The following is a 21,274-nucleotide window of genomic DNA, read 5'->3' on the forward strand; positions in this document are numbered from 1 at the left end:
TCTCTCTCTTCTCTTCTTCTTTCCGAAAATATTCCAGTCACGTTTCTCGTTGTTTACGAGAGTGACGTTCATGCGCCGAAAATGCGCCAAGTGTCTCTTTACTCTCAAGTTACGAGTGAAATATCGGACGTATCATTGCTAATATTTTTCCCCCGGAAAAGTGAGCCCCCTGCCGGAGGCCGAAGCTGAGGGCGACGATAACTCACTTCCTGGAGAATCCTTAAGAACGCTACGGAAAAGTCGGATTGGGAAGGGGCAGGGGTTCCCGACGAGAGGGGAGGAAACGAGGCCACGAGAATAACTCAAATTTATGAGGTGTAGAGCCAGACCAAATTCCCGTTTGTACCATCCCCCTGGAGTCCACTTATACCCGACTGTTACCCTATATATGCCGATCGTTTACTCCGCGTCATAATCTACCCTTTCTAAATTTTTGCTGCCCTCGTTTCCGTTACCCCGCCGGAATTCGAATATCGCATCCTCACGATTCTTCACGGACACCGATATATCACGCGTCGGAATATTGAAAAAATTATTTTTGTAAAACGGTTCGAGCAATTTATTACCTTTGTCCTTACTATTCTCTTCAATCTAGGGTACTCTGATTTAAAATCTTTTCATGCGTATGCTGAATTGTATCGTTATCCTTTTTGGCTACAACGATTCTTAATTATTTTCGTATTCTATTGAATACAGAATTCTTCATAAGACTTGCGATTTTTAGTTTCTAGCGTTATCCCGATTTAGATAAACAATATGGTCTACATAAATTCGATAAAACATACCTATATGAAGTTTTGTTTTCTATCTCAAATACTCTCTTTTTTCCTGCTGTCTCTATTTTTATAGAGTTCAACTCATCAGAATTCTTTGAATACTTTATATTTTTACTATTTCTCGTTTATTTCGTGATGAAACATTTTGTGAACTAAATTCGTGAGAAAAGAGAGAAAGCTTAAGTATTTATTTAAAAAATCCGGATTATTTTCTTGGATCTTCCCTTCATTACGCGACACATTATAAATAACTAATTTATGTCTATTTATTAAGAATATTGAATGCCGTGCTAACCGATTTACCACCTGTACAACTAGAAGGATTTACAAATATAGTTTATATAGCTAGTACACGTACTACTCAATAAAATACAGCGCTTGTGTGTCACACGTATACGCAAACGCAACGCACGTAACTGCACACCCACGATCGTCGTTGCTATCACTGTCATTATTAGCGCGGCTGGGTTTCCAAGTGCGGCTTGCCCAGCTCGATGTTTAATGCAGAGTCATGGTGCACGTAGCAGATACACATATGCGTATGCGTATACGTAAGTCGACAAACGCGTGTGCTACGAATTATCGATCTGCCGCGATACGAGCGATTCTCTTCGAACCTAATACCCGGAGTCAATACTGACGTGATAAAACCCGAAGCAAGCGTACACGAACAGTGAGAGACGGACAAGCAAGGCGTTAGAGGGATTCTAAAAGAGAAAAAAATAAAAGAAACACAGAACGTTTACAGGAAGTGAAAGAGAGAAAGGAAATTATACGCAAATAAATTGGAAATCTATTAAAATACTTAGGAATTATACGCGCGCGTATATATATTATGCCAGAAACAAGAAAGCTCCTACAGCTCTAAAAAGTTCAAGATTTCTTAACATAATAGATTTTTCATAGAATATTAGAGAATAAAAAAATAGTAGAAAAATGTATATAAAATAAATGTGAAGGCTCTCCTATATATTCAAATTACAAGGTATAAAGAAGGCAATAAGAGCCAAGTGTGGTACGTGAAACGCGTGTATTATCTATTAAAATATAAAATATCTTACAAATATAAAATAAGAATCGTCAATAGCATGTACGTTTCAGTCCCTTTTTGAGCCATCTTCAGCGCAATTACAAAAATTTAAAACACATGTTAAAATATATACATATATTCGGTGTGCACGTGTGTATATGTACGCGCGCTTATATTCAAGCACAGATTATTGTGTCACAGTTTAGTTTATAAAACAGTAGTCTCTGATTAAATGTTTTCCCCATCTCTTGAAAATCTAAAAAGGTGCAAGTGCATTTTTTCGCACTCCTGACGGCGCAACCCCCCAGGACATGCTCGCGCTTGTATAGTAGCTCTTTACTTAAGCAACGATGCTCCAGCCGACATACGGCGCCGTTGCATGTTGAATACTTCATGTTACGTAACCCGAAGAATGCGCGCATCGTGTCTGCAGATCGGCCTGGAAGGACACGATTATCCTCTTACGGCCGACGCAAACGAGGTTGACGTACACTAAATAAACCATTCCGCCGTGGAATGGGAGGCAAATAAAAACACGGAAAAAACGTTCTGTCCGGATTGTCTTGACTTCGGCGTTGATCGAGGCCCTTAAGGCCGTATCCTCTCTAGTCAATGGAATGACTACCAGTATGCAGGATATTCGTGTGAGATTCACGAAGTTGACAAACTAAATAAATTGAATTTGAAGCATGATCAGAGTGTTGGTTAGCCTAGAGAGAATCAAAAACCTCCGAGAAATTAAACTTCCGTGCTGCAAATATATGATAAAATCTTATTCTTTACTCAGCTTAAGGGGATTTTAACAGAATTTTAATAACGAGACTTAATTAGTAAAAGATATTTAAACTTTATAATTAAAAAGTTATAAAGAGAGAGAGAGAGAGAGAGAGAGAGAGAGAGAGAGAGAGAATCTGATCGATTCTTTGTCGTGCGAAAATCGCTTACATATTCATTAGAAAATAACACTTTTAAAGTTTGAGGAAAATTTAACGAGATGCTATGACAATGGTTATTTAAAGTTATTGTATAGTTTATAATTTTAGTCAATGCCCGATGTGATCATATATTGCGATCCCATATGTTAATTATTATTATCTGTATTAGTATCTTTCATTATTTGCTAGTACATCATTTTATTAATTTTTACAGAAGAGATGTGAAATATATCAGAAAGATTTTAATTAGTGGTGACAATTTCTTAAATTGAAGGAAATATCCCCTTTTCAAAAATTCGATTTCTTAATGTAAGCAAAACGTGAGAATACATACTAAATGTATGTTATGCGCTCAATAATATCGCAAGTTTAGTTTAATAGAAAAATAATTAAGCTGACTGTAAAGACATTACCGGTCATTGGTACGAAACCAGAAGTAATGGTATTAAGAAGCCCCTAAAACGTACGGAACGCAGCCCCCTAACTGTAACCCCTAGATCTGATCCCTTCCCGGCAACGACTAGTCTGCCGCTTCTGCGGTGACAGTAAAGACAATCATGCTACAGCATTATCCTAACCAGACACGAACCCTCGTCTAGAGACCATGTTTCCCTAAGACCGGTCTTGTAAGGATTGAAGATAAAATTCTCTGCGATAGTATCGCTAATACGGATATATAATTGTCAAAAAGGCGTATTATCTCTCAGCTATGTTTACATTAAGTAAATTATAATTAAAGTAAACATATATAATCACTTTATCTAAATAATTACTTTAATCTAAATGAACTTTGCCCGTTTATAGTATGCTACTCGGCTTTCTATGAAGAATTAATATAAAATGATCATATACACAAGGCCTACATCCTTTAGAAAATTATTTGAAAATTCTATAAGAATATAGAAAAGCGAATTTATATCAACAATGCAACTATTGAAACATAGATATTGAAAATCGATTAAATATCTTCTCTGTTATGGGATAATTTTCAACTAAAACAAGATATCGGTGGAAACATAGACTGTATCTAAATATTTATCCAGATTGTGAGAAAACAACTAAACAGTCATCGATTTATGGCAAATAAAAATGCCGTTTCAAAATAATATTGAGTCACTGTTCGCGAGGATGCGAGGAAATGTCAGATGTGAAAATTTTTAACGCTATTCTCGGCGGCGAAAGTTCTCGTCCGGTTCTCTCGGTGCATCCTGTTGACGGTCTCACAACGAAATCAGCCGCGGTAGTTCCGGAGGCCGCACAGCACGTGGTACGCTAGTTCAGTTTACGAGCATTTTGTGCAAATTGGTGGTAAAGTTAGCGTCTTAATATACATTGGCTAAACTGTTTATCGAAGTTTGCGAGCGGACGAAGCGCACGGTGCTCGTGCTGCTTGGTCGGTCCACTATGTGCACCTATTCCGAAGTCTGTAACTAATCCTACAAAACCTTAACGAAACTCTTCGCACAACTAATTAATCGACAGACGAGGTCCAATGATTGTACGAATTGCATCTTGTAATTATATTTAAAGAAAGATTATAAAAAAGCTTGCATATGTATACATATTACTTTTAATCAGTAATTATTATACTTCTTCTCTTCGAATTCTAACAATATTTTCGTATAAGTATGAGAAATAGTGTTGTATGTTGTATATACACTTACATATTTTTTGCTCTATTGTGTAATGTAAAACAAATCTTCAAGATAAATATAGAACGTACTCGCGTTTCAATTGTAATCTGATTTATAACAAAAATAAAACTAAAGTAACAGCGAAACAGCGCTCGCAAAAGTTAACAGCGATTCTGAATACTGCGAATGATAATCCAGCGCGAATGTTTGCATACAGCACAGTTCGCCATGAATGCAACAGAGCCGCATATTTTTTAAACAATAGTATAGTCGGGCGTGCATTTTCAAACGAATAGAAACGTTATAGCGCTTGCATCATTCCGTTCGATTGGGCGGATACCCACATGTATTCTTCTGGAATTCGGTATCAACCGTTGCCTCTCTTTTCTCTCTGCAGTATTTTTTGACAGAAATAATCCAAAAAATACAATGGATCAGTTTAAATCACAGACAAATGTTGCTTTTCTTTTTCGTGCCATTGTATAAATCGAACCAATCGATATCGCTTTATAGTTATAAAAATTAATATCAAAATGAATTATTTTCTTCCGAATTACTTTATATATAAAAATACTGGAAAAATACTAGAATTTAATAGAATTTAATAATTGAATAAAAAAAGTTTTTAAATCAAATAAAATTTTTAATTTACAATTAAAATTTTCTTATTTTATTCCACAACCTAATAAAATAGTTGTAATTTAAGTTTGTTGACCCCTTTCTATGGACATATTTATTTACGATGCTAGAAAAAATAAAAACTGTATAAATTTTATTCTTGCACATAAACAAATCTTTTGTTTTCTTGACATGTGACACTATTGATACACTAGACTAACTAGACTTATGAAATGTATTGAAGAATCCTTCTTTGTTTTATGAATTGACAGATGACTGCAAACCTTGATCTACAGAATTTATTTTCATTGAAAGTATAGGACACGTATAAATTGAATTAACCTTTATTCATTATTAATAAAGAGCAAAATTCTTGCGTTAGGTTTTACCAATCTACATTATTGAATGGTGACGTGCAAAAAAGAGCAATTTATTTTCATGCGTTTGTCTGTAGTGAGGAACCAGCTTGTTTAACGAGAAATATTTTTAAGTAACGCTAAAAACATACGAGGAATGCAAATTATGCGCTTGATTGTGATTGAGAACCTGTTTACTGCTGTGAAATTAAACGCGCATATGTGGAGAATTAATGGCAAGCCGTACAGGAATTTGGATGCAGAATGGCTGGAAAGTATTCACTGGAACTTCCATTACCTTGCATCGAAATTTAAGCCAAGACAACGAATCGGAAAACGATATCCGATAACGTAAACCCTTGGTTACACGTTGTACATGAGTGCTTAACAATGGCTGAAAGACGTGCAAGTTTACCTGGCTCCACCTGAAGTCACATATCTCTCTTATATGAACGAAATAGCGAAATAAAAAAATTATGAGTCTTCCGAATCCAAAACAGAATAGAAAAGAAAGCGATATAAATGTATCTGACATTGTAATGAGTATAATGGCATTGAATAACGCCTTTTTTAAGCCGAACAATTCCAAAAGACTTATCGTTTTGAATTTAGAAAAATATTCTATCAATTTCAAAATATGCACGATAAAAATATTTGAACTTTGCCTTATTTATGAAGGAAACTCCATTTACCGAGAGATAATAATTTCAAATTTAAATTTAAAAAACTCTTCATTATATTCCTAAAAGATATTCGTTATATCATGCGCTTTCTCTACAATGATTGATGTAATTACCCTATTTGACTATCGCGAATGTTCTAAATTCAGCGAAGCTTGATTCCCGTTTTAACCACTCCTGCACCACTTCCAACGTCACAGTCGGAACGTGCGGCGCGATGAATTATCGTGCGGAAGCGAAAGGCGCGGAGAAATACATAAGATACCAACATTGATATTGCGCGCGCGCGCAAAGGGCTGCCGACAGTGCCGACGGTCCTGGTCGTGCCTGGTACATCGCGGGTCACGAACCGGTACCTACCTGGTTGAGAAATCAGGGAGGTGCCAGGAGGAGTGACGGCAGGCGCGGAAAGGGATCGGCGCATCGTGTTCCGTAAACGAATCTCTGATCATTCCCGGCGAATAAACTGCTCTCTCTTTCTCTCTCTCTCTCTCTCTCTCTCTCTCTCTCTCTCTCTCTCTCTCTGTCCCGTTGGACATACAGTTTTTATTTATGCGCAGCCCGATAGGATGTACACGGGGTGTTGTACGATACAAGCGCGTATAAGCGCGTCAATTGGTCTATTCGTGCACGAAACATTCGCGTGGAAATTACGCAAAACGATGCCGGCGACGCAAGCACGAGAGTCGGTGAATAATAGGGATGACGAGGTGGAGGGTGGGTTTTTACATCATCCACCGACAAACGCACGTTCCCGTACCGACTGTAAACGATTTGTTTATACGAGCAGCAGCTTCCGGTCGGCCGATATTTCGTCCAGCGATCGGAAACATTCGCATTCTGTTTGTCCGTTCGCAGCTCGACTCCGATCAATCGCGATCGTTCGTAAACGCTGGTGCGTTTACGATGTTTTTTATTACATGTGAGCCCGCGATCGTAGCCCACGGTTTCATTAGCGCGACGCAAATATCTGATCATGGCGTTCCGCGGCGCAGCACGGAAAGTCGATCGGCGAAACGCCGGGACGGAATTTTTGTGCGAGAATAAAACGGATTAGCCAGAGCTATTCATCGTCAACCATCGCCAGAGTAACATTGATCTTCTGATGTTTACAACGCGACCATGGACGGCCGCGTATTCTCGTATTGCACGTTTCGACGCGCTTTAAAACGGAATTTGAACCGTAAAAATTGGCCTCTGCGTGTGTTTGAGTTCGCAATCGGGAAATTGACACCAGAAACACTTCTATTTTCACTTTTAATATAAAATATTGTTTTTCATCGTGCTTGAAAGGCTTGAAAAAATAAATAGTGCGGTACATCGACTAAAGTATACATTTTACAAAACATTTCAAAAATAACGAGCCTCTGGGTCACAGATACGTGTGTGCGTCAAGAAAATGTATTTAAAAAATAAATTTTACCATAAACCTAAGTTTGTCAATCCTGTGCTTAATTTAATTTGAACTTAAAAATACGTTTTTTTAAGTATTGTTTAAATCCTATTCTGAAAATATTTTCATATTTTTTTTTTTGGCCGAATTTTGCTTCAATATTAAACGACAGTTACTGGACGATGATTATAGTGTACGTCAAATATGATAATAAAGCTCACGCTATGTCATTATATACGCGAAGATATATTGATGTATTATAGAATTTTAAAATTTTAAAATATGAGAGCAGATTGCATTCATATCGCTTTCTTTCCCTAGCAGTCATTTCTGGAAACATCGTTTTAATACCAGCATCTACTTCGCCTCTTTCGCAATTGTTTCATAATTTTAAGGATTTCTTTTTATTATATGCAAAAAAAGCATCTTTCGCGCACAAGTATTGTAAGAGATACATGATTTGTATCAGAAAACTTGCATATTGAATTACGATATTGTATTAAATAAGGTATTATAATATAATCGCATAAAAATAATGTATATATTCTTAATTGAAATATTTTTTTTACTGAAATCTAAATCCATGTCTCTGTCCTCAATACCGCAAAATATTTCGATATATTTGAACATGGTTGAGGCTTAAAATGACCCTCGGAACGTTCCAGCGCTAATGTCGGAAGGGTTGGAAGTTACAAATGATGCTCGGGCGGTTCACGTAAGAAAGAGGTTGGCAGGGTGTAGCTGGAGGGCGAACTTACCTCGTTCGGAGATTAGAGAGATCGTACTTTCTTCGGTAGGGACCATCGGCAGACAGCCGACGCTTGTCCGAGTGGCACCGTAAACGCCGAGAATACGTTTTACGATCTTAGGAAGACGAGAGGTAATCGAGAGCTCTTCGAGCAGGAACTCTAGTAGAGGCAATGCAGTTTTAAACGCTCGTATAAACTTTCGAAATTACATTCAAATAATTATGCAGGTCTCACAGAAAATAGTGAGACGATGCAGTTACGAAATGTCCAATACTTGTACCGACCTTTTATTTCACAAGTTACTGCCGTCCAAAATAACTGTCGGTCGAAATATCAATTATTCGGCATATATCCATTGCGACATATATCGAGCCCCGTAATGAGCGTAAAAAATTTCATATTAAAGCTATAAATTAGGATTACTGCATAAAGTAACTGAATATCGAATATAGCACGTTGAATAAAAGAGTTGTATAAAAAAAAGTCTCTATAGGTCATATTTGTACTTCACAATTAGCGTGCTAAATGGGGTCGCAATTTGACATTTAATGCTATACGTAACCGTTTGTTTGCGAGTTTTATCTAGCACTGAATATATAGCGGACAATATACGGCATGATCGTCTGTTATTCATAGTTTATTGTCTGTCGCATTTCCGTGTCGCGCACATAAAAAAGAGATATCGAACGCGCAATTACTTATGGTTGCATCGAGTGGCTTGATCGCGCGAGAGCGCAAACGATTCCGATGCCAAACATTTATCCGATAGGTTGATACTTGTTTGATGCTCCTGCGAGATTCCGGGCGATATTAATATGCCCGCAGCGTGTTATCGATATTTCTCGGATGATCGTATGCACGATTCCAACGGTTTTATCTGAAAATAGCAGGCAGATGTCTGTCGGTCTGAGAGCCATCATTATCCCCGCATTGGTGTGAGAGGTACTATATCCACTCTCCAGCCGTTGAATGAAGAGGGCGGTTCCGTTCAGGAAGGGCAAAAAAAAAAGAGCCCTCCTTTTTTTCGCGAAAGTTATCCCCACGGGAAAAACAGCTCTTTCCAGCTTGTGAGTCTCGACCTCCGAGCGTCTCTTCGAAATACAGCCCGACCCATCGATCGAATATCGAGCAGCAAGCGACAGCAGCGAGCGACTCCGGCGGCAACGGCCGACGAAGAGGCCGATTTGTTTGTCGGAAACGCTCCAGAGTTTTCCCGGCAAGTTTCCCCCCCCTCGTCCCGGGAACATCGGCGAAGGCGGAGTCGACTTACGTGTTGTCGAATAACCGGATCGACCCTCCGCCGAGTGTCCGCTCGCGAGCTACTTAAGTTCCTCGCCCTATCTCGCCCTTCCCGGATCATTATTCAACCCCCAGACCGGCCGAACAGTGAAATCGCATGAGTCACGGAGGAACACGACGGTGAAATTGAAGCGGTCGAAAACACCTTGATTAAGTCGGTGACATTGCAACAAAATAGCTACCTGCTCTCTCTCTCTCCACCCAAGGATTAGGGTATTAACACTGAATACGATGAAATGTAATGGGCTCCGCGACTTTAGAAACTTCCATATAATGTTAAAGCGACATCATTAATCTTCTGTTTTTTTTTTCTCCAACTATTAACGAGAGAGAAGATTTAGCATTCCATTTTATATAATAGAAACTTCATACAGCGTGTATTATGATATATTATGCAGAAGAAAGTATATTTTTTAAAAAATAATCTGAACTACATTTTTCCACATACATTTCCGCAATGAGTGCGTTAATTTGAAATGTGCGTCGACGCGATGTCGCGAGCCGTAATTTCACTGCAAATGAGCCGCGACCGTAGATTGTTTTACCGCATATACAGGTAATAGAATCCGACTTTGTAACTCTCGCGCGGGTCGCGGTGCGGCCTTTAATCAACTCGGGGGAAAAAAATAAAACTTCTCAATGGAGAGCGTTTCCGAAGCGCGGCGCGTTCGTTCTCGTTTATCTTCGAAAAAGGAACCCGGGACAAGCGAGGAACGGAGGAGCGAAACAAAATAAAAAGCATGCGCGCACACAATGCGAGCCGCACACGCAGGATGGGGGGTTGTGGAAACTCGATGCTTCGCGTTCGAAAATGAATTTAAGCACGCCGAAGCCCGTGCCGTTACCGAAGTATCCGGTTCTGTGAACTTTGGTGATAAGTTTCATGAAGTGCTCTTCGGATGGCGTACGCGTGTGTGCACGTATGCGCGCTCGTAGCGTGTATCGTATTGCAACGCGAATCGCGAAGCTATGAAACAAGTTTGAATGGGAATCACCGTTTCGGTTCGTTGCGTTCGATTCGATGTCGCGATCGATTGAGATAACTTCCAGCTTTCAAGCGCAGATTCGCAGTTTAGTCGCATGTGGTATGCGAGTTCAGAATACACGGCTTGTGGAATTTAGTAACGTGATAAATTGACCAAAGTATGCTCATTGAAATGGATCGTTCACTTTTCCTGATTTGAAACTCCAGCTTCTTTATAAATTGCATTTGTCATTAATATATCTCTCACACATTTTCAAACGTCAAGATTTACGTATTGTCGGAGAGATTTTCAGACTAAAGATTATTAAATGCGTACAAACTTGTACATACTGAGAGTTTTAAAGCCACAATCTTTTAATGTACAATGATAATTGTGTATAATGGTAATTATTAGTAGAAATATGCAACGACTGTTTAACCCTTCGCAGAACATGTGTAATTCTACTGCTTTCGTCGAACAAGTGGGTCTTTTACGCCAGTTAAGATTTTGAAGCTGTATACTTTTAAAGACTTTAAGAATCTATTTATACCGTTATATATGCCTGATTCTTGTTTAGGTTCTTTTTATGAGTCCGTAAAATCTCCGTAAAATTCGAAATGGAAATATCGAGTGGGTATTGAAAGCCTCATTTGTTCTGCGAAGGGTTAATTGGAAAAATAAAAAAGTTGGCATATCTTCTGACAAACATTTAATTAACTAACCTAAATTACATAGAATACTCGCTTAAACTGTAATCTGGCGAATATTAGAGCCATCACTGTAAATTTCTCGCAACTACTTTTGTCTTAACTAGCTCTTTCTGATGGCTCTTTCCTCAATGCAAATATTTAACGGACATTTTTTGCCCGATGTCCCCGGGGATTACCATAAAACGTAAAGGTAAACCAGAAAATGTTAGTAGCAAAGCGAAATCCAATGAACGCTGGACAAAATCAACAGATGAATTGCAAATATATAGAGACTGTAAAGTTTGCCGAGCGACGTTATTGATAACAGCAGCGAGTATTTCTTTCTTTTCTTCTTAAAGCTTTTTATATTTTGGAGAAAAATGAAAACTTGAAAATATTTTCCTGAGAGAATAAGAAAGTATTTATGCGCAAAAATGATACGTCAATTTATTATCTCAATATTTCAACAATTTATTCTACTTTATATTCACGCAACGAAATTTTATTCATATGATGTTTATATATAATATATATCGCGCAAAAGAGTCAGCTGCATTTCCTTTTTGACACACAATGCTTATTAACAATAATCATTAGCGTGGAAAAATGAGCATTTTCAGTACGTTATTTTAGCTATCTTTATTATACATAATTGCGCGTCGGAAATTCGATCCAGGCGCATCCACGGCTGTTATTTTACAATGGAGCACCAATGAAGCGGATTATAGCAGGCAATAATAATTTATGCACGCGATAAATATATGCTTCTTCCGAATATATGCAATATTGAAGAATAAAATATTAATATTTTTAAAAATAAGTCTGAAGACCTCGTCAGCAAGTATTAGCCGCAGAGGAAAAAGCGACTCGCAAACGTGTTCTACTGGCCCCATTTTTGCCCTCTTTAAATTAATTGGTCACAAATCAGAAAGAAACGGAAAGACTAAAGCGAGCGTCAGTATGAATCCGATGGAAAGATGACGAGGGAAATGACACGCCTTTACCTCGGAGAGAAAGAAAGGTCTCGCGATATAAAGGGCGAGGGCAGTAAGACAGCAATCTACAGCTCGGTCCACCGAGAGCTGTAACACCAGTGGAATCGAACTTGTAATAAGGTACGTCTCGCCCACTCACCAGAACTCGATTGCTCTCCGGGGACGACGACGCCGACTCTTGTCTTCCCTTCGCCTCCTTCTTCTCTTTCTGCTCTTCCCTCCTTCTCCTCTTCCTCCTCGATAACCTTTCTGTACTACGTATTTTCCGGGGTCGCGTAAAGGGAAGAAGTTTAGGAAGTTACAAGGCCACTTCGCGTTACATTTTCCCGTTATCGCCATTTCCTTAAGGTTACATTGGCGTGTCTTCGGAATTTCAATCTGCGTGCAAACCAAGATTCTCTACCCTTCTTCCATTCTCGGTGGAATTATTCTTTCTTTGGTAGAGGATACCGATTCCATTTGTCAAAAGTAGATTGGTACTCAGGAAAAGTACGTTCATTTTTTACGTCTTATCTACGCGAGTGCCATGTTTCGAAAAGTTATTGCAGCCAAATAAACCGACTGCCAAATAAACCGTTGAGATATATTTGTAACTGCACAACTTTTCAGGTGAATTATTTGTTATAATTTTCTCCTGTGGTTTTTTTTTATTATTTACAATAAAAAATATATGAAATAAATATAAAGTTACATAGATGTATAAAATTACACAGATGAAAATTATAATTCTTTTTGAGGTATACTATTGATAAAATAACGCTGAAAACTGATTGCAACTGAAAATGTTCAAACAATACTTTTGATTGATGCCATTATATTTAATATATATTAAATTTTTGTCTCTGCTCTAGAGTAAATATTTACTGTATTTGTAGAAATATTGAGAAAAGTTTTGTTTATTAAGGAAAATGTAATATAGAAATTATTAGAAAAAAAATGAGAATTTATCATATATAAAATCAGCTCGCGCGTAAACGACAATAAAATAACAAGCGTTTTGTATAATATTCGCTTATCTCTCGTGCTCGACGTTACTGGTAATACACCGTACGATAATTATATTAATTTATATAGAATCAATATTAAACACATCCGGGCAATGTATTTTTAATGAAGTAAATACGTGGATGCATAATGTGCCGCGCGCTGAATATTACATATCGCAGGAAATAGATACTCGTAATGCAACGATACACGTGAAACCCACAAAACTGCATTGCGACCCGCGATAATTATTCGAGATAATGAGGGAAATTCATGATTGCCAGTTTGCGAGGGCCTGCGCGCTAAAAAAAAGAGAGAGAGAGAGAGTCATTAGTGAATACATTTCGACGAAAGAAGTAACTAACAATAAGTATCGTTTCTTTTGGAAGAAGACTGACTTCACCCATTGTAGCTCAAGGATTAAGATAAAAACACGTTGTTGAACAGGAGTAAAATACTTACAAATTAAAAAACCATTGAAAGAGGCAAGCAAATGTAAAGATTCAGAGGTGCCTCCGTTTGAGTGAAATGCTAACGAAATCGAGAGAGAGAGAGAGAGAGAGAGAGAGAGAGAGAGAGAAAGAAACCTCACGTATTTTTCTCACGTAGTGATCGGAATGGAGGAATCTCGTTCTTGATCGAAGCCATTGTCGCTGACGGCGATGCGAGAATTCGCAACATCGAACGAAAGATTCAAACTGATTCGACCGTCGAGAATACATCAATATAACGGCCACAACAAAGACTGCAGCATTAAGAAATAATGAAACGACATCCCCGCTTTGCGAGAGAGGAAAGGGTGGAGAGGTGTAGGTAACGACGGATGGCTCCTCCGGTAGCGGTCTTATCTTACGCCATGACGCCTCTTGCGTTTTCATTAAAAGCCCGCCCGTCCCCTCATTCTCGTTCCCGCCACCGTCAGCCCCCTCGTAAAAGGCGTGGCATCCCTCGAAAAACAAAAGTCGCAACAAATGTCAGCTAAGACACTGGATTCCCTTGGCATTTTTCCGCGACTTTCTCGCCACAGTGGCGCGATCGTCGCGCGAATTTCATTAAAATTTTATTACACAGCAAGGACAAGAGAACGGAGCAGGAACGTGACAAGCGTTATTACTACGTTCTTAACATTTGGCATCTAACTAACTACTAACCGGTGCTAAATGTTAATCAAAATTATACTTGTATTTTTATTAATATTCATGGAGGTCAGTCAAAACGTCTAAACTAGTCATCACTTTCGTTTGTGACTCAATTTTTTCGCTTAATTTATTTTATATCTTTCTATGTATTAAATATTTTTAAAAAATTATACAGTAATAAACTTCGATACAGATCTTCATACAGTGCCTCTTTTCGTTTTGGGAGGGAAAGATTTTTTATTACCAAATTTAATTAATTCGGATTTTTAATGTAAATATTCTATACGTAAAACACGCACAAGATGTGTCTATAAAACGCGAAGGCATATCTGGAAAACGCGTCTATTGAGTACACACTAGAGTTCATACGGTTACTCAAATGTCGAGAGAAGAATATCGCTCGCTGTTCTAATGCTGCAGACTATCGATAGTTGTTGCTACGTGAGAGAGTGAGAAGGAATGAACTCGTGGAACAACGAAGGGGCTAAGGGTAATCCCTATTGTTTCTCCTGTCCCATAAATCCTACTAGCGCTTCCTATGCCTCTCCAGAGCTCTGCTCGCGCTTCAACCATGTACAGAGCCATCCGCCCTCCCGCTGCCATCCCTTCTTAGCAACATGCTTCGTAAATCTCTGACCAGCTGTGCTTTATGACACGGTTCTCGTAAAGATATACAAAAGATCTTATTCGTCATTTGACCGACGTCGTTGGAACCGTTTAAAAATCAATCTCACCGACACTATCCTTTGATGAGCAAATCTCATCTCTTCGATCATCTTTTATAACACTAGACACTACAGACGCGCGCTTCGCGTGCGCTATTTAGCTTTAACATTATGCTATTACTATTGCACTATTAACTCTTTGATACACACAACTGTCAAAATATACAATGACAGCTGCAAATGAAGTAAGCGCAGCAAGAGAACCATTCGGCATCGCGGAAAAGCGACAACAATAAACTTTACATCTCTTTTTTAGAAGAGGACTGTTATTATTTAATATAAGTAGTTCCAAGGGAGATTAGGGAGGCCAACCTTATTTAATTCATATTGTATCTCTAAATCTTTGTTAATTTCTACTTTTAATAAAGATTTAAATTTAGTTAAGAAATCAACAATTTTTTGCACTAGCTATTAGCTGTAGTATTGGTAATAATTTATGACAATATTGTGCGATTAACTCATATAATAATTATACTATAGTCACATAATATGAATTTTACATATAGTTAATAATTTATTTGCACATAGTGTAACCACATCGCGTAAATTAATCATATCATTATAAGTTTATCAGATGATTAGAATTATTTTTAAGAAATTTTATTTTAAAACTTCTATTAAATTTACAGTGAAAGATAAACAATAATTGGTAAATGATTATACTAGAAAAAATATTAGTGCTAAGTATTTACTATCATTCACTAATTAACTACTACTACTACTATTACTACTGCTAAGTATTTAGATTTACTCCCTCTATCTGTGGATACATTAGATATTTGTCGTTAACACGAAATGATTTGTCAAAAGTATTTGATATTCCGTATACATACAATATTCTCTTCAATTCGTCACAGGAGATAAAGTTTCCGCGAAATATCTTTTATATATGTATCACACGACATTTCCATAACGGCGTTTACGATTCCTGAGGCTTTGACAGGGGTGCTTTGCACCCCTAACACGCCAAGGGTTTACTTGGCGTCTTGAGGTCTTATATCGAATATAGGTTACTTCGATCGTCAGTAAGCTGCTTAATTTATGACAGCGGCTTTAGTAAATAAGATGCTTTACTATATAAAGCTGAACATTTACTATACTCCTTATCTACCAATATAATTCTGATTTAATCTTATCGTGAAACTATTAAACAAAGTTTGAATTTTAATTATACGCTTTTTACAATAAACTGATTAATATAAAAAATTTTAATAAAAATATATAGATTTATGAATGCTAATATAAACAGCATATATAAATTAAATAAAATTAATAGAATAATTTAAAACATAATACCGCTCAAATCAAACTATCCAATCTAATTCAGCAGATTTAATAAGATTAAATTGTAAATTTTATTTAAATCTTTCAATCTTTCTCTGACCAAGTCTTTTTTTGTTTCAGATCGAAGATGCTATGCTGATGTTCGACAAGCAAACTAACAGGCATAGAGGTAAGTACATTTTTACTCTCGCTTCTTTTTTTAACATCGTACATGATTCTGAAAAAAATCGTTGCAATTTCGCTGTGTGCAAATGTGTCAAAAATATGTCCGAAACTATCCTATTTAATGAGTCAATAATGTCGCCATTCCGCCGGCGAGGTAATTAATGAGCCGAGTTGAAGCTATAATTAGTAATCACGGTAAATCGCGAGCTGCGGTAAATACGGGGGAAGATAAATAACATAAATTTCGGGATATGTGCTGCCTGCACGAATCGTGACGGCATTTTACGAATTCATGGTATGCGGATCGATAGTCGCATAGAAGAACTTATGCAATGCATAAAGAAACACATTATTGGGAACAGAATAAAAAAAAGGATACATTGAAAAAACGATTCTTATTGCGTTTAAAGCCTCAAAAGATTAATTTTGTTATTTCACACACACGCACACACACACACACATACAGTATTTTTAACGATTCTATAAAAGTTTCTTACATTTATGAAATGATTAATGACGGTAAATCTTGTTTTCAAATCCATAGTGATCTTACAAGTAATGTTTGAAACTGCATGTACAATTATATTTCTGTATGGAGAACAAAAAGTCTGTTTAATTTGGTACATAGCTAATAATTCATAATAAAATACTTTTGCAGTTGTCACATGTGTGCGCACGCGTGTGTGTGCGTTTGTATGGCAAATAATTGATAGAAAATAAACATCGTTCTCAGAAAGATTAATTTTTAATCAATTATTGGATAAGTTTCACAATTTATTAATCTGCTAATGCCGATTCAATTAAATGATATCATTTTTATCATACTGACATATATATGCTTATATAAATATCACCGAACTCTAATGGCAATAATAATTTATTCAACAATCAATTAATTCTTCATTGGTTAGTTCATTCTTCATTCTTCTATCTTCACAGTCTTTAAATTTTCCATTCATTTCCATCCTTATTTATGTCCCTCACATTCTTATCAAAGTTTAATGTAAAATTCCGAATATCATTGAGATTAAGAGCCTTCGATTTCGAATAAAATGTATGTGCGCGTCTAAGAAATTTTTACGCGGCACTTTGCTAACGCGGTAGGGGCGGAAAAGAGAAACGGGATGGAAACGTTATTGAGATCGCGCGAGGAGCGCATGCCCAATTGAAAATCGACTAGGCAAGGGAGAAGGGTGAAGATCGAGAGGTCGCGATGAATGAAATATCGCGGTAACCGCGATAATATATAGGGTAGCTCGACTCTCAGCCGTTCGCCGCTGTTGAGAGCATAGCAGGGTTTGCGATCGGCACAAGTCTGGATCCATTCACGTCGCCGCTTCAATAGGATCGATAATCGTCAGCGATCGCGGTACCCCACCTCGCCGATAATCGAGGAATCTCTCTCTCCCCCCCCCCCTCACCCCTCTTTCTCTCCTTTCTCTCTCTCTCTCTCTTTCTCGATCTATCTATCTATCTTTTTTATCGATACCTACCACCTTTATAGCTGTCGATTCTAGAGCGGAGGCAAGCGTCTGCTCGGGCCCCGATGATAGATTCTAATATCGCTTATGAAAAATAGGGGCAAATGGGATATGAGAGCTGGCTCCCTTCAGTACCACGGGGGGGTTCTTCCTATCCCGACTAAGTTGCTGAGAGGATCGGAAGGGGCGAACGCTGAAGGTGCGTCGCGCATCGCGCGAATGGCGAGGTAGGAGCTGAAATAGCGACGTGCGGGTCTCGACGCTGGTGGATGAAGGGCGGAGGAAGAAGGGTGAATGGAAGTGGAAGTGAGATAGGGGGCTCTTTCAAAGCCGCACGTAATCTCTCTCGTGATGACATCCAATACCGTCCCCGTACGACGAGAGTCTGCGAACCTCAAACCTCGAGCTCGGCTGCTTTTGCTTCTACTGCTGCTGCTGCTGCTTGCTGCTACAGCTACTGCTTGCTGGCAGATTTCGCGATATGGCACTTCCGCACCCGGTTCCTGACCCCTAAGGGGATCATTCTCGGATTCTCCGGTAGACATACCGTGAGAAATTTCAAACGAAATACGACAAACGCAAAAGCGACGAGGATATTTATTACGCCGCATTTGATATTTCTTGATCGGCCAGCCACACTCTCGAGAGAGCGAGAACTTACATACATAAATATACACACGTACATATATCCTCATCATGTTTATCAGAACATTTTGAAGATGCTTTACTTGTACTTCGGATATCTTTCGATTTCGAACCATAAATTTTATCAGCAATATATTTATGTATAACCTCGTGATTTGAACGATTACACGAAACTTCTTTAAAGCGTAGATAGATTATATTCTATTGAACCTTTTTGAAAAGCCTAATTATACGTCTAATTATTCACCCTAATTATATGTGCGTTTTGAATAATATCGATGATTATTTTTCCGCGATAGTTATCCAATTTTAAATTCGTTCCTCAGTGATTGTAATACTTTCTTCAAATACATTCGATTTCGATCTGCGTCCGATCGACGCGGCGCGTCTTCTCGAACGTCGCCATCGAATTACAAGGAGATCCTCAGACAATCTTCCGGGAGGTCTCTTTACGCTCAAATCCCCGAAGAGGCAGTCGGCTAGCGGCCGTCTTACCCCTCTACCACTCGTCCCCCTTACCACGTTGTGGAGGGAGAAAAGAGAACTCCGCCGAGAACAGCCCGGCAAGCGTTTCCGGACAATTTCGAGTCCCGATGGCTCCCGCAGCGAGCTATGATTTCCACGTGGATGGGCGCGCTGCGATTGCAGTAAAGCGAGCTTTCTCTCTCTCTCTCTCTCTCTCTCTCTTTCTTTCTCTTCTCTCTCTCTTTTCTTTCTCTTCTCTCTCTCTCTTACCGCGACGGGGAGAGGCACGTCTATAGCTCAGAGCGCGATTATCCAAGCTTCGCTGGCCAAAGGATTTTCCCTCCGCGGGACTCTTCCCCCCCTCCTTCTCCTACGCGAAGTCTACGTTTGCGAGAGGCGGTAAGGAGGAACAGGCGCGTGTGTTCGTGCACGTGGCCTACACGTGTGAACTTGTACGTACATCTCCCATGATGGTGAACACACGCCGATTCACACGGGATGCTCATAAGTTACGATCATATTGCCCGACGAGAGTGTGTGTCCATAGTGACAGATATTCTGTGTGTGCGTGTGTACACTGTGTGTACACTGACCTGTATGTTCTTACTTGTTCGACGATAAGTCGGTCCTTCCGTCAGCCAGCGACGGTCCCCCAAAAGGAGGACTCGCTTAGCCATGTATGAACACACGTCAAAGGGACGCTCTACTGTCGATCGTTTATTGGATCGTGTGCTTGCGTGCGCTTTGACGGTGGATTACCCGCGTTTGGCCTGTCATCGTTTAAACGTCTCCGCCGGACGTCGCTTATGGAAATCGGAATGTCTTCCACGAACTAGACGCAAAGAGAAGACTCCCCCGGAATATATTGAGAAAGACTGTCGTTTCGTGAATCGAAGAACGGTTGAACGATCGCGCGATTCCCATCGTTTATCTATCGGTTAACTCTTAACTATAATAGACTGGCTTTAACTCGCGATAGAAAATTTTAACTATTCCGAGACTGTCCGAAAAACCTAACTCATTTTACTGAAAAGTGATTTTAATCCTCCAAATACGCTTTCAAAATTATAAACTATATATAATGTAGATATATTTATCAATTCTATATAGGAAAATAAATTAAGTTTTTGTAAATTAAATTTTTCTAATTTACTTTTGCTAAGTCAATTTTTCTGATGTTAATGAATATTAAGGAAACATTCCTCAATGATCCCTTGATAAGTTCTCTCATAATCACTGACTCCTCGTATGTTCAACGAGGCATTCTTGATTTCGTATCGAATTAGCATAAGAATCGCAGCTAACCCTGATTACACGCCAGCGTGGTCTTCGGCGAAGGTGGAAGAGAGAGCCAGAGAGGATGAGAGAGATAAACAGCAAACGAGTCTCGCGTCATCGTGGTCCGAAGTTGGCCAAGTCCGCAATCTGCCGTTTCTGACGGCGTGCTCGAATAGATGCAATTACCCTAGCCGCGTTTCCTCTCCAGCGAGCGAGGAGAATTTCCGGGTGAAGTCTCAAGAGCGGCAAGTTCGCCAGTCAGCTAGCTGGGGCGGATGTGTGTTATGCCAGTTTGATGTAATCCGGCATCGGTCCGGAACTCAACCAGTGAGCTCTCTCTCTCCCGCCCCCCTCTCTCTCTATTTCGTTCTCTTTCTCTCATATCCTTCTCGCGCGCGTTTCTCGAGAGGATGGAGCAACTTGCGTGGCACGCGCGACGAACCTGACCAACTTCGATGCGTATGAATCCGTCTCGACTACGTTTCGAATAGTTGTTGTACCTCTGGAAAGTTCCAGAGCGGTCCGAGATAGTTTCCTCCGCCGTTTCTAGCACTCCGTTGTGGAGGGGAAAGTAAGACTATGTACAAGAACATGCAAGATCGTGCCGCGTCATTCACAAACCGAGCCTTCAGGAGCGACCGCTCGTGCGGAAAGGCTGGATTGATCTCAACGGAAGTTCTGTCGTTTCCTGATTAGAGAACGGAATGCGCGTAATAACGCGCGTGCTTAACCTTTCATGTACCGAATTAGAGCTTTTAGAGCTACCGCGATGGACATTTGTTGCAAAGCGAGTTAAATTTCGTACTATATTTAATGTTGAATTGTATTATATATTTTATATTGTATTATATTATATATAATAATTTTTAATTTTTGGATTTGATATAAACAACTTTGTTCAATAACTGTTCACTAACACCTCATTAAATTACAAAGTAATAGATATAATATACGCAATTCTTTACGGTTACGAATTTAAATGCGTTACG

General features: G+C 38.9%; 1 protein-coding gene and 1 long non-coding RNA gene across 8 annotated transcripts in view; one reads left to right on the forward strand and one right to left on the reverse strand.

The window, feature by feature from the left end:
• The window catches only part of Rbp6 (RNA-binding protein 6), a 598,266-nt gene that overhangs the window by 456,907 nt on the left and 120,085 nt on the right, over positions 1-21,274 (forward strand). For all 7 annotated transcript variants that reach the window (XM_071770002.1, XM_071769996.1, XM_071769997.1 and 4 more), the window contains one exon: positions 16,372-16,420. In XM_071770002.1, coding sequence (XP_071626103.1) covers positions 16,372-16,420 — 49 coding nt within the window. The remainder of the gene's footprint in view (positions 1-16,371; positions 16,421-21,274) is intronic.
• The window catches only part of LOC139808249 (uncharacterized), a 152,390-nt gene that overhangs the window by 69,648 nt on the left and 61,468 nt on the right, over positions 1-21,274 (reverse strand). The gene's annotated exons all lie outside the window — the stretch shown is intronic.

Source organism: Temnothorax longispinosus, chromosome 2, assembly GCF_030848805.1.
Source record: "Temnothorax longispinosus isolate EJ_2023e chromosome 2, Tlon_JGU_v1, whole genome shotgun sequence".
In the NCBI taxonomy this organism is placed as follows: Eukaryota; Metazoa; Arthropoda; class Insecta; order Hymenoptera; family Formicidae; genus Temnothorax; species Temnothorax longispinosus.